The following is a 14,086-nucleotide window of genomic DNA, read 5'->3' as shown; positions in this document are numbered from 1 at the left end:
CCACAAAATTCACTGGAGTCATCTACTTCTCTCCAGAACCCCGCGCCCTCTCACTACAGAACAGTCTTTGGAAACGCACACGTGAGGGTACACAACTGCATCCCAAAGACAAGTTTCTGCTTCTGGACCTATGCTTCAATCCAGCTTTGCTAATCTGCAGGTGACAGCTCAAGCACTTGGGTCCCCCCAAGTCTGCAGAAGACTCAGATGGAATTCTGGGGTCCTGGCTTTGGCCTGGCCCAGCACTGACCACTGAAGCCATTCGGGAAATCAAACAGTGGCTGAAGGATCTTTTTCCTTCTCTGAGTCCTTCCTTCTCACTCATTCTGCCTTTGGAATACATACAAAAATCTTTTTTTCTTTTTTAAGATAAAAGTAAAACATATATTGGTGTATGTGTAACTTACGCTGTGTGTAGGAGTAAGTATACTTATGCTTCCAGGTCTACTGGGACAGTCTGTTTTATATTAGCTCACTGAATCTTCATACCAACTTTCTGAGAAAGGCACAATCTTTACTCTCATTCTACAGAATTCTACAGAATGGGAGTATAGACAGCCTGAGGCAACTGTGCCAGGCTACGAAGTTAGTCAGCTGCCAAGCTGAAACTCAGACCGTGCCAACTGGTCCAGAGTCCGAAGTCCTAACCAGGTCTTAACACTAGACTGCCCTTTATAAAGGGGCAGCAGTGGCTATCAGCAGCATCTCCTCCCTGATCCCCCAGGTGACCTGAAGTAGACCAAGGCAGCAAGAAGGAGGTTGGGAGCAGGTGGGCAGGGTTCTGGGGTGCAGCTGAACCTCCTATGACCATCAAATCAGAAGGGGGAGGTAATGGCAGGGCATACGTGCTGCGAGTGTCCATTAGGAGGCCAGAGATTGTTTTGATAATTACAAGGCTATCAAAAAGAACTACCTATGTAGGAATAATAACATTTAAGACAAATACACAAACCGATTCGGATCCACCTAAATCTCTAAATTGTTAACAGGGACTAATTCATTTAATGTTTGTAGCCATCTTATGAGCCAGGTGCTATTTCTATCTCTCTTTGAGACATGGAAAACGGCACAGGGAAGTTAAAAAAATCTGCCTAAGATCACCTAGCCAGCAAACGCTCAAGTCAGCAAAATGTCACTACTGTACTTTGTTTCTGCTCTTAGAAGTTCAGCTCTTCAAATAAGTGACAAACCAAATGAATATCAATAATCAGTACACAGAAGCCATGGATGTTGGGGCTGGCGTTGTGGTGGCGTTGTGTGTGCAGCACTAGCATCTCATATGGACACCGGTTTGAGTCCTGGCTGCTCCACTTCCAATTCAGCTGCTGGCTACTGTGCTTGGGAAAGCAGTGGGACATGACCCTGGTGGTCTGGCTCCTGAACCCATGGAGAACCACAGAAGTCCCTGGATCCTGGCTTCAGTCTGACCCAACTCCCGCTACTTTGCCAACTGGGGAGTGAACCAGCGGGTAGGAGACAAAAGATCTCTCTTTTTCTTCTCCCTTTCTTTTGTAACTCTTCAAAATAAATAAATAAAAGAAATACTTTTTTTTCCTTTTTTTAATGTTTTTTTAAAAAGATTTATTTATTTTTATTACAAAGTCAGATATACAGAGAGGAGGAGAGACAGAGAGGAAGATCTTCCGTCCGATGATTCACTCCCAAGCTGCCGCAACAGCCGGTGCTGTGCCGATCCAAAGCTGGGAACCTGGAACCTCTTCCGGGTCTCCCATGCAGGTGCAGGATCCCAAAGCTTTGGGCCGTCCTTGACTGCTTCCCCAGGCCACAAGCAGGGAGCTGGATGGGAAGTGGAGCTGCCGGGATTAGAACTGGCGCCCATATGGGATCCCGGGGCGTTTAAGGCGAGGACTTTAGCCGCTAGGCCACGCCGCCGGGCCCAAAAGAAATAAATTCTGAAGAGCCACAGCTATGGTTGATGCGGCACTCACTTTAAAGCCACAATTAAATACCTATTCTGCCTAATACATCTGGAATTAAAAAAAAAAAAAAAAAAAAACTAGGCCTTCCTCATTGAATAAACCAGTTTCAAATACCTTCTAAAGATTTCTAAGATCAGTAACTGGAAGTGCTAATCCCCAGGCCTGTATGTGCTTCACACTCAACCTATCTGACAGCAATTTTCCTGCCAAGCAGCCTGCCAGTGTTTGCAGATTTTTTTTTTTTTTGTATCTACAGGCAGTGAGTGTTTGAATTTTAAAAAAGGACACAATAAATTATAAAATAATTCAGAGGCTTAGAGACTTCAAAACTCTTCGAAGCTGCATATTCCCCTTGAATTTAATGTAGGAAAGAAAGCAAAAGTAAACAAATTACAGTGTACAAGTAGACAAATGGCTAGAACACCTTCTTCAGAAAACAAAAGCAAAAGTTACACACAGCCATCATCACCTGAACAACGGAGGCTGAAAATGTTAAAAAAAAAAAAAAATACCTCATGTCCTGGATCAAGGAGACCCTGAGTGTGGGGAGCACGACGCCCGACTCAGACTTCCTCCTTTCTGGTCCCAGGGCAACTACGCGGAAAAATATCAACAAAGAATTAGAGAATATCAACAAAGACTCAAAACCCACACTGCTCACATTCTATAAATAAATGTTTTGAAATTGCTTTGAAAAAGACTCATTTTAAAGGCAACCCAAAAGTTCAAACCCTCTTCCCTGACTGCTGCTACTTTGTTGAAACTGTCAACCAGTTATTTTCTTTGTAGTTAATTTGAGGCTGACTTTGAAATTCAAACACTACTTAAAACAAAAATCCACCTAATAAACACTAACAAATAAAACTTGTGGCCATAAGCGCCAGTATTTTCTAAAGGCGTTTTAATAACTGTGGACAATCACATCCCAGCCATGTCTATAACACAAGCTACTGAGTCTGTTACTCATGTCTGCTCGGGGACTGAAATCACACAGTGGAAAGGCCAGAAGGGGATACTAAAAATACCCAATGCTTTGAGCTCTTCCGTCTGGTAAATTTCTACTTCAGTGTTTTTATTTATTTGAGAGACAGAGTATCTCACGTCTGCTAGTATACTTCCTAAATAACTTAAGGGCAGCAGCTGGACCAGGAGCACGCCGAGCCTGGAACTCAAGGCAGGCGTTCCATGGGAACGGCAGGAACGCAGCTGTCTGTTCCCTCACCCTTGCCAGGATGTGCATCAGCAGGAAGCTGGTTTGCGAACCGTGCTCCACTAGACCAAACACCTGCTTCTAACCTGGTATTCCACTTCAAAGCACTTTCTAGGGGTGGCTGCACTTTTGATCCAGCTCCCTAACACTGTGCCAGGGAGAGCAGGGGAGGATGACTCAAGTCCTCAGGCTGCTGGGATCACCTGAAGGAAGCTCTGCCTCCTGGTTTAGGACTGGCTCAACTCCAGTCCATGTGGGCAGTGAACCAGCAGGTGGAATATCTCTCTCTGCCTCTCTTTCTCTGTCATTCTACCTTTTCAGTAAATCACCTTTAAAAACAAAAGAGAAGAATACAGAACACCTAGGCACTTTCCTATATAGCTTATTAGCAGTTTCAGAGGAAGAGCTTGGAAGCCCAGGTGCAGAGCCAGGTGAGGGGTTAAGGGGTGAAGTTACACTTTCCATTTGGAGAGCCAGACTCTAAGAAGGTCTCCTGGATGTCTGTGCTAGCCAAGGGAGAAATTTATAAACCATGAAAATGTTTACTTTCACTACTATTTCTTACTACAAAGTACTTGCAGGCAAGAGATCACTTCTTCAACATGGAGATTCACAGATGTAATACTTGGTTACAGGGAATCTGCAGCTAACTTAACTGCCTGTGAAGACAGCAAGTAGACCAAGAACAGAGACATTATTTCTGTATAACCATGTACTCGGTCTAGGGGCAAGTAAGTAACTAACAGGAAACTTCTGTTGAAGGAAGATGATTAAAAAGTGAATTCTCACGTGAGATCCAGAATAAGCATTTAAACGCAACATCTTAGAGACAGGAACTGGATCAGTGTTTAAGAGATTTGTACGTCATTCTGAAAGGCTGTACCCAGAAGGTACTATTGAATGGAACATTGATCTTTGAAGTTCCTTGCAGGGTGTGAGGGTAGGGCACAGAGCATGGTTTTATCTATTTATTTAAGAGGCAGAGAGACAGAGATCTTCCACCAGCTGTTTCACTCCCCAAAATGCCTTAAACAGCTGGGGTTGGGTCAGGCCAACGCTGGGAGCAGGGAACTCCATCTGGGTCTCCTCAACAGGCAGCACCACCGCCTGCCCGACAGCACGTCAGCAGGAGGCTGGGAAGGAGAACAAGAGCTGTGTGACCAGAACTCAGGCTTCCAAGCCGTGTATAAACTGCTGCTATCAACACCCACCCCTGCCAACATTTCAAATTAGAAATCTCTGGGGAACAGAGAGTCCCTGCCATAGGATCAACTGCATTCCGAGACTTCACGGAGGAGTTGGAGGCACCCAAGGCAGGTGTCAGGGGTCAAAACTCCCACAGCTCACAGAGTTAAAATTGTGTAGATGTGCACAGTTGGAACACAACATTATCTTTCAAGAACAAAGTATTTTTTTTTTTTTTAGATTGAGGTCTTAGTACATATTTCACTGTTCTATATTTTTAACTCCCAACTTCTTTGGTTGAATCACCAGAAATATTAGAACAATATCTATAAAATTCATCCCTCCAGACAATAAACTTTAGTTTCAAAAGCTACATGGCTCATATTAATCCTAATTAAGATTACTTAACTAAAACTAACTTGTGTTCATTTAAATAACAGTAAAGTAACTTGTGTAATTCATTTCAAAATACTTTTTTGAAGGGAAGGATGACAAACACAGAGAGAAAAAGTTCTTTCATTCCCTGATTCACTCCCCAAATGTCTGCTACAGCCAGGCCGTGGCAGGCCTAAGCTGGATCTAGAACTCCACCTGAGTGTCTTCCATAGGTGTTGAGACCCAATCCGCTTGAGTCATTTGCTGCCTCCTATGGTACATATTAACAGGAAGCTGAACTTGCAAACGGAGCTGGGACTCCAACCCAGGCACTCTAACACATGGATGGATGAGCCCAGCATTCTCAGCTGCTATGCCCCAACCATGTGGTTCTCACAGTATGCAACACTGTAGCACAGACGCTGCCTGCTGGAGGCTTTGTCACACTTCCCACTTCTCAGTGTGAACCCCAGAGTTTTGCTTTGCTCACTAGCGACGAACTGAAGGACTCTGCAGAAGCTAGCACTCTGCGGAACTAGCCAGTGTTTGACCAACAAAACCACAAAGTTTCTCATCCTAGCAGTTGGACATTAGACCCAAAAGCCAAATGCTCCCATCGTACTGCCTCAACTAAGCTTGGCTTTCCCATCTTTCACCCTGCAAGTGGCTTTTCTGTCTTGGGAATTTACTTTTTAAAATTAGGATAAGTTGCTGTGGTTACAGTACTAAGTCTGAACAGTTATATTTTCTGTTGGAGACAATTTTGGGTCGTATACTGCTTTTTTCCTTTTTGACAAAAAGGCAGAGGAGATAGATATTAGAGAATGCTTTTTACATGTTTTTAAAAATATATTTGTTGGAAAGGTAGAGAGATAGAGACAATCTTGTACCCTGACTGCCCATAACAGCTCAAAGCCAGGAGCCAGAGTGTCCATCTGGGTCTCCCAAAAGAATAGCAGAGACCTATTCACTGTGGCCATCATCAACTTGCCTCCCGGGGACATTAGCAGGAAACTAGATCAGGCCAACATCACAAGCAGTGGCTTAACCCCTTGTGCCACAAGGTCTGCCCTGGAAAAGCTTTTATACCTGATCTACTTTCTTGTAACTACAGCGTGGGACATTAGGACCTTGCGCTTCTGTTTCATAGCTTCAGGACAATGCAGCATCAAACTCATTTTTCTAACTGTCTCATTCAACAATTACAAATGAAGTTTCCAATAATAAAAAACATTTAAGCTAATTCGCCCTCTAAAGGCAGTGGAGGAAAAGGAACTGGGGATGAATACTAGGTATTATAGCCACATTTGTATATTATTTTATTCTTATTGGAAAGGCAGATTTACAGAAAGGAGAGACAGCAACATCTTCCATTCTCTGATTCACTCCCCAAGTGGCCGCAACAGCTGGAGCTGCTTTCCCAGGCAATAAGCAGAAGCTGGATAGGAAGTGGAGCAGCCCATGACATGAACTGGGATCCCGGGCACACAAGGTGAGGTGTTAGCTATTGAGCTATTGTACCGGGCCTTAAAACATGTTATTTCTATTAGCTTCTCATTATCCCTTCTACTTTTTGTGAATTAGATGGTCATTTACATAAAGGAAAATATGCCCCTTCTCATGAAAAAAAAAAAAGCATTAGTTAGGCCATTTAGCTTGGGGTTGGCCTTGTGGCACAGTGGGTTAAATAAGCTCTTGCTTTGCATATTGTCCCTGCTGCTCTGCTTCCAATCCAGTTACCTGCTAGCGTACCTGGGAAGGCAGTTCCAATTAGTTGGGCCCTGCTACCAATTCAGAAAAGTTGAATGAAATTCTTGGCTTTTGGCTTCAGCCTGGCCCAGTGCCAGCCATTATGACCGACTCGAAAGTGAACCAGCAAGTTCTTTCTCTCCTTCTCTCCCTCTCTGTCTGACACTCTGGCTCTCAAATACCCAAGTAAATCTTGGACAAAAACAAGAAAAACAGTTTAGGAAAGCCTATTTAACTTGTGAGTAAAAACAGAGGTTCATGGAAAACATTCTGAAGGTTTGTGTACAAGTAATCAAAAGTAGGAAATGGTTTCAGAAACAAGAACCTAAAATACAGGGTGAGGAAACCGAGAACTGGAACAGCATGACACAGCCAGTATCTTTTCCCTATCCTGTGGATGAGGATGCAGAGATGTCGAGTGACTTTTGCTGGGTCTCATGGCTGGTAGACAGTGGTGATAACTATGAATGATTTCTGAGAAGATGCAACAATGCCTGTTGTCACGGTCTATTGCCGCGGGATCTACAGGATCCACAGTGCAAGTCAAAGTCAGTGCCTCTCACCTGGGGATTCTGCAAGGTGCTCCTGTTTCTCTTCCCTGTCCTGAAACTGAATTAAATGTGACCACAAGGCTGACTTCCCCTGAAACAAGAAGGTACACAAAAATGGTCACTTTTGAAGAAGTAATTCAGCAACAAAAAGCTTCTCACGATGACGGCCACTTAGAGGTTTGGTGACCCAAACTCATCCATTCCTGGCTCATCAGATCCTGGGTGTCTCCCTGCTGTGCTTGAAGGGTCATCCCTTGTCCACTGAGATGACTGGCAGGAGGGCAGGCCCAGGGATGCCAGAGGCCAGCTTGGCTGCTCCTGACTGAATGGGAGTGGGGCTGTCTATGCTGGCCACACTGTTACCCAGGAAAGTCAGAGATTTCAGCGGCACACTAAGCATCTGTATACCACTTACAGAGTGTACAAGCAGCGGCAATGATAGGAAACCAGCAGAGAGTGAGAAAAGCAGAGGAAGAAAGAAACATGCACACATCAGAAAAAAGAAAGGGAAGCCAGAGAAGCAAAGACAGAGACTACTAGAATCTTCCCACCCGAATTACTCAGTTTCACCTGGCAATGACAGGAGGTGCTAGCTCTAGGACCCGGCAGGGGACACAGCCTCTACCGTGCTGCTGCTGCTCTACCCTTCTTGCTCCAGGAAAGCTTCCCAGACCCCCTCCTCTTGGTGGTTAGTTTTCTCTTTTCGTGTGCTCGTGTATGGGCATTCTGTAACTTCTCGAGACCGTTACCTGCTTGACCTGCAGGCCATGGCTCCAGATTCGCTCCAGCAGGTCACAGAGGCTGGCAATTAGGGTATTCTCCTCCAAGCCTGTGAGGTTGGCTTCTCCATGGCCCAGTTCCACGGCTTCATGTCCCATTTTCTCCACCAACATGCGTTTTGTCTGAAACATCAAGTACGGTCACAAGTTTTAGCCCAGCACAGACACACACACACACACACACACACACACACACACACAGGCTGTGACTGCAGTGGGACAGCGGCTTTTCTTCATCACGCTTTGCACAGAGATGGCCAACCAGTCAAAGTAATATCATCTGTGTTTCACTATACTCTCAGAGAACTATGGGGTCACTAATGAGAAAGTAGACAGTATTTGTGAAGTGTCCCCATGGTGAAAAAAATGCTCATGCCCGATCACAGAGCAGTGTGAACCTCTGTGATGCCGGCAGTCACAGCTGACCAAGAGCAGCCAGGGTCCCGGGATGGAGCCCGTCTGTGCCCAGCTCCCAGGCACGCTTCAGGGAACTGCACCCAGGGAGCCCCAAGCATCTGGAGAACTCTGATACGTCACTGCATCAGGGCTTTCTTTTCTGCTCTTCCTTCCCTCTTCTAGCTTGGCACTGTTCACGAGTATGCACCAAAAATGGAAGGGATGGAAGCCAGTTTAGACTAAAATTGACAGGCACCCATCTTGTAGCTCTCATACAGCACACACTGGAAGAGAACCATCTTGTAGCTCTCATACAGCACACACTGGAAGAGAACCATCTTGTAGCTCTCATACAGCACACATTGGAAGAGAACCTTCTTCGCCCGGGTGGCGAAGAACCTGTATGCCCAAGATGAACATGGTGTGTTTACTGAATACTTAGGTAAGGAACTCAAGAAATGCCTGTCAAATAAATCTGGAGATCCAGGCAAAGCTGATATTCTGGGTCTTAGCATTTTGTGTTACTACTTCTGACAATACAGACATCTGAGAGAACAGTGTGCAATACACGCAGCTAAGGTCTTCTTCCTTCAGGGTATGTGGGTGCAGGTTCATGTGCAGGTCAAGCTGTACAACAGTTATTTACAACCACAGAAAATGTGCTTTCACATTTTCACAATAATGCAATTCCTGGGTGGCTCAGTATGTATGCAAACTGGCAGGGAGGACAGCAATGCATGGGAAGCTGAGGGAACCGCACAGGGTTCCCACACCCCTGAGGGGACATGGAGGCCCGTGACTTCTGGAAAGCGCACACAGGTCTTGGCCACAGTCAAGGTTTTTCCAGGGTAAGCTGTGGTCACCTGACCTCACATGCCGTAGACATGAATGCACGCTGCTTGGCCTCAGTGAGCAACACATACCTTCATCCGACATTCTTTTAACAAGCCTTCTACAAACTTCCAGTTGGTTTGTGCAATCACCGCGGGAGAGAGGTCTGACAATTTGGGTTGTCTCAGGTTCTTCCCTAAGCTTCTTGCCTCTTGCATATATTTCTAAAAATTAAAGAGCAGTTTTAAGGCATGAACAGCACAAATTCCTCTGAGCTACGTAACCTTACACAAACACGTGCAGGAACAAACAAGATGCAGTGATGCCCCGAGGGAACATGTGCAATAGCAGCAGAAGCCTTAGCGTGTCCACAGGCAGAGGGTGCCTGTCCTCCCCAACAACTTGTTAACTGCCGTGAAAGCAGGGGGACTGAGACTCCAAGGAGCGAAAGCTCCATCCAAACAAAAACTCCATTCAAAATGAGATGGAGTTTTATTTAGTTTCGTCTTTTTCACTGGGGACCATCAAAGCTCTGATTGGTCAAGACCATGGCTGGCATCTGGGTGACAAGTTGAGGGGAACGCTGTGCAGCAGCCAAGGATTCTCAGATGGCTGGTTTCCTCCACCCCTTGCCCTCAGTATCTCAGGGCTAGAGGGCAGCTCTCCAACCTCGTCTCGGGCTTTAGCTAAGTCACAACGGTAAAAGCAGGCACTCTGGACGCCCGCCACAAGCAGCGTCACCATCTCAAGTTCGTCAGCGGACACGGGCACGCCTCAGCCTACCTGAGGGAGCATAGAGCATGCCCACCAACCTCAGGAGAAAGCAGGACATGCGTGGGAGGCCTGTCCTCTCCCTTGGCTCGTTCCCTGGTCAGGGGGAAGGGGACTGCTCACGGTTGCAGTGCCTCTGGTGCCCTGCTCTTTGACTGCTGGCTTGGGGATTTTCATTAAAGAAAACCATTACATGTGATGAGCACGTAATGCACTGTGATGGCTCTTCTTTCTAAGCTACCTGGAAAGGCTCACTCAGACACCTTATGCTTCCATCAGGACCACAGGGCAGTCTCCAAAACATCCACGTATTTTAGGACCATATTTAGAGAGTGACATGCTAAATTATATAGTGAAACTAGCCGTTGGCAGAGTGAGCCAGCATAGCATGTCCTCCCACGGGCACATAAGGGAAATACAGATATGTAAACTAACTTAGATCTGTGTAAGTCCTTTATATAGAAGAGCACTTGGACATTTCATATACTTCCCCTCTGGAAGGAAAGTAATCGGTTAAATCTGGATAGAATAATGGAAAGCCAAGTTGGGGATTCAGCAGTCAGCTCACAGGCCTGCCACTTTTTAGCCTTTACAATCAAGAGAATGTTAACAAATGATGTTTCTTTTCTAGCTCAATCATTTTAAGTAGCAATTTAAAAATCAAATGAACTCTGTAGGCATCTACTTCACACACTTCTTTTTGTTTCAAGTATTTTTTAGAGGTTCAAAGAAGGGTAAACTGAGAAATGAAGGACAATTATCACCATTAGGCAAGTTAAATGTAATAAGCAGGCCTGGCATGATAGCCTAGCAGCTAAAGTCCTTGCCTTGAATGTGCCAGGATCCCATATGGGCACTGGTTCTAATCCCAGCAGGTCCCCTCCCCATCCAGCTCCCTGCTTGTGGCCTGGGAAAGCAGTTGAGGACGGCCCAGAGCATTGGGACCCTGTACCCGTGTGGTAGACCTGGAAGAGGCTCTGGACTCCTGGCTTCAGACCAGTGCAGCTCTGGCCATTGCGGCAGCTTGGGGAGTGAATCAGCGGATGAAAGATCTTCCTGTCACTCCTCCTCTCTGTATATCTAATTTTCCAATAAAAATAAAAAATAAATATTTTTAAACATCCTGAAGGTTAGCTTTCCAATCATGAAATGATGGAAAGGTCAACCTGAAACTCAAACAAAATGTTGTGGCCGTAATGGCTGGAGCTGAGTCTGTCTGAAGCCAGGAGCCAAGTTTCTTACAGGTCTCCCACATGGATGCAGGGTCCCAAGGCTTTAGGCTGTCCTCTATTGCTTTCCCAGGTCACAAACAGGGAGCTGGATGGGAAGTGGAGTAGCTGAGACACAAACCAGTGCCCATATGAAATCCCGGTTGATGTAACATGAGGATTTAGTTACTAGGCTACTGCACCAGGCTTGAGACCTCAAGTTTTCCTTCTTCTTCAGAAACACATGCATCAACTTTAAAAAAGCCTCTTTATTTGAAAGGGGGAAGGGTGAAGGTAGGGTGGGAGCAAAACAAAGAGAGAAGAAGGAGGGAAAGATGGAGGGAAAAAGGAAGGAAGGAAGAAACAGAGAAAGAAAAAGAAAAGGAAAGGAAAGGAAAGTAAGGAAGGAAGGAAGAAAAAAAGAAGAGAAAAGAGAGCAGAAAAGAAGAAGAGAGGGAAGGAAAGATAGAGATGGAGGGAGGGAAACAGACAGAGAAAAGAGACAGTACGATCCATTCAGTGGTTCACTCCCCAGATGTCTGCCACAGCTGGGGCTGAGGTTAAGGACAGAGCTGAGATCTTGGAACTTAATCTAGGCGTCCCACATGGATGCCAGGAACCCAATTACTTGAACCATTCCTGTTGTTTCTCAGGGTCTGCCTAACAGCAAGCTAGAGTCAGGAGCTAGGAACAGAAGCCCAGTGTTCTGATACAGGATGCGTCTTAACCTGTTTCCCCAGGATGGTTCACCAATGAAATTCAAGCCTGCCCTCGAAGTGATCCTATTTACCAGGTCTCCACAGGGTCAGATGTGAAGCCTCCTTCTGAGCATCTCTGCTGGGACCAGAGCACAGCAACAGCCCCCGGATGTGTGCAGAAACAACACAAGATGGTGGGGCAGTGGGGGAGGAGACCCTGTCTCAGATTGAGCAGCAAGGCTGCCTCTACACAGGACAGACACCGGGCCAGGGTAAACATGGCACGCAGTGATGGGTAGCCATAAAGAATGTTCTCACTTTTGTTTGAAAGGCAGAGAGAGTGTGCGTGTGTGTCTTACACACACACACACACACACACACACTCACACACACACCCCTTTCAAATACTGGCTCACTTCCCAAATGCCCACAAAAGCTAGAGTCAGGCAGGCTAGAATGAAGCCAGGGGTCTGCAATTCCATCTCCCTGGGCACCAGGAATACAAGTACCCAAGACAGAGAGAATGAAAGAGCAAGATCTTCCATCCACTGGTTCGTTCCCCAAATGGCCACAAGAGCTGGAACTGAGCTGATCTGAAGCCAGGAGTGAGGGGTTTCTTCCAGGTCTCTCATCTGGGTGCAGGGTTCCAAGGTTTTGGGTCATACTCTGCTGCTTTCCCAAGGAGCCAGGAAATGAACCAGCATCCATATGGGATACTGACACGTGCAGACTGAGGATTAGCCAGTTAAGCCATTGTGCCGACCTCCTGTGCCATCATTTACCTACCTGGGTGCACACTACTGGGGAGAGCAGAATTAGTAGTGGAAGAACCATGATTTGAACCAGGCATTCCACTATGGGATACGATCATCCCCAAATGTGCCCACAACTCCACCCCCACAGGGAACGTTGTAATAATAAAGTCTATTTCTTTACAGATGGAAATAGCCTGAATTTATCCTGAGATTTCCACAGTACTCTTTATTTCTGATGATAACAAAAGCAATAAATGACGAGAAGATACCTATGAAAATCTATCATCGGGCCAGCACTGTGGTGCAACAGGTTAAGCTGTCACTTGTGAACCTGGCATCCTAAACCGAAGTCCCACCTGCTCTACTTCAGACCCAGCTTCCTGCTAACACTCCAGGGAAGACAGTGGAAGCTGGGCCTCTGCCTCCCGTGTGGGAGAACAGGATGGCATGCTTCAGCACCTAGCTTCACCCTGGCTGTTGTGGTCTTTATGGGAGTGAACTAGCAAATGAAGCCCTCTGTCTCTCTCTTGTTCCTGCTTTCTCTTTCAAACAAAAAAACACATCTTTAAACATCTTAAGGAATAAGTTCATTAAACAAAAAGAACATATGTCTTATTATTCAATAAACAGTAAAGTAACTACTCTTCAATACAGGCTCTCCTTGAGTGTTCTGCTAAACACTCTACCCCTTTAACTATTGTTAAACCACTGAGAAGACCACTGTAGAATTAAATACATCTGAACTAATGACACAACGGGGGGGCCAGGAGCAGGAGGCTACCAGCAGGAGCCTAAGGCCTTGTGCCCTCAGATGGACAGCAGTCAGGGCAGCCACTTGCAGATCAGTGACGATGGACACTGGCTGGAAGCGAAATCCAGTTCTGCTGCTGCGTGTGCACTTAACTGGTCAAGTTTCCTGCACTTCTCACTGGACAGGAGTCCTTCAACAATACCTCTTAGCACTAAGATTCTATGTTGCTGACTGGATTTTCTGACCATGTAAAATATGGAAATGGAAAATGCGGTGTTTATAAAACTACAAATAGAAACCCTTCTTGATGTGGAACTGAGTCACCTCTGCAACTCTGCAAATGGCTTACCTGAAAAGGAGTTTATGTTTTAAAGCAATTTGCTACTTGGTGTCCTCGTCCCCAAGGCCCCCTGATGAAGGGTGATCGGCACTGTCTGTCAACAACATGGAAATACAGCAGCACATGCCAGCACAAGCCACCAGACTTGAGACGAAGCAGTGGCCCCTGGGGGCTGGGGTAGGAGGACAGCAGCCGAGGGGTCACACCTGAGGTGACGTGACGCCTTCTAGAACTAGGTGTACACATGCGTGTGGCTCACTCGGGGGCACTCAACACAAGCTCTGGCAGCGACATACCAGACAGCACTCAGAGAAGGATTTTTTGGGAAGTCGTGCAGGAGGAGGTGGGCCCTGATCCCACTCCCAGAATGCCATGGAGTTCTGACAGATCTCAAGTTCCCTTGAAGGCTAGCAGGATGGAGAAGCGCCAATGACAGAAAGCAAAAAAACAAAACAAAACAAAACAAAACAAAACACACAAAACCAACAAAAAAGAGAGAGAAAAACGCAGGACAAGGAAAAAGAGACAGGCAAAACAGGCATGCATG

General features: G+C 46.0%; 1 protein-coding gene across 6 annotated transcripts in view; it reads right to left on the bottom strand.

The window, feature by feature from the left end:
- Positions 1–14,086, bottom strand: part of DENND5B (DENN domain containing 5B) — a 140,195-nt gene that overhangs the window by 23,756 nt on the left and 102,353 nt on the right. For 3 of the 6 annotated variants that reach the window (XM_058655746.1, XM_058655744.1, XM_058655745.1), the window contains 5 exons: positions 13,836–13,946; positions 9,109–9,240; positions 7,760–7,912; positions 7,023–7,101; positions 2,453–2,534 (listed from right to left, as the gene is read on the bottom strand). In XM_058655746.1, the coding sequence (XP_058511729.1) occupies positions 2,453–2,534; positions 7,023–7,101; positions 7,760–7,912; positions 9,109–9,240; positions 13,836–13,946 (557 nt within the window). The remainder of the gene's footprint in view (positions 1–2,452; positions 2,535–7,022; positions 7,102–7,759; positions 7,913–9,108; positions 9,241–13,835; positions 13,947–14,086) is intronic. The other 3 variants (XM_058655747.1, XM_036497318.2, XM_058655748.1) reach the window with 1 other exon arrangement.

This window comes from Ochotona princeps, chromosome 27, assembly GCF_030435755.1.
Source record: "Ochotona princeps isolate mOchPri1 chromosome 27, mOchPri1.hap1, whole genome shotgun sequence".
In the NCBI taxonomy this organism is placed as follows: Eukaryota; Metazoa; Chordata; class Mammalia; order Lagomorpha; family Ochotonidae; genus Ochotona; species Ochotona princeps.
Note: the sequence above shows the minus strand (reverse complement) of the source record. Positions and strands in the feature narration are given on the sequence as shown.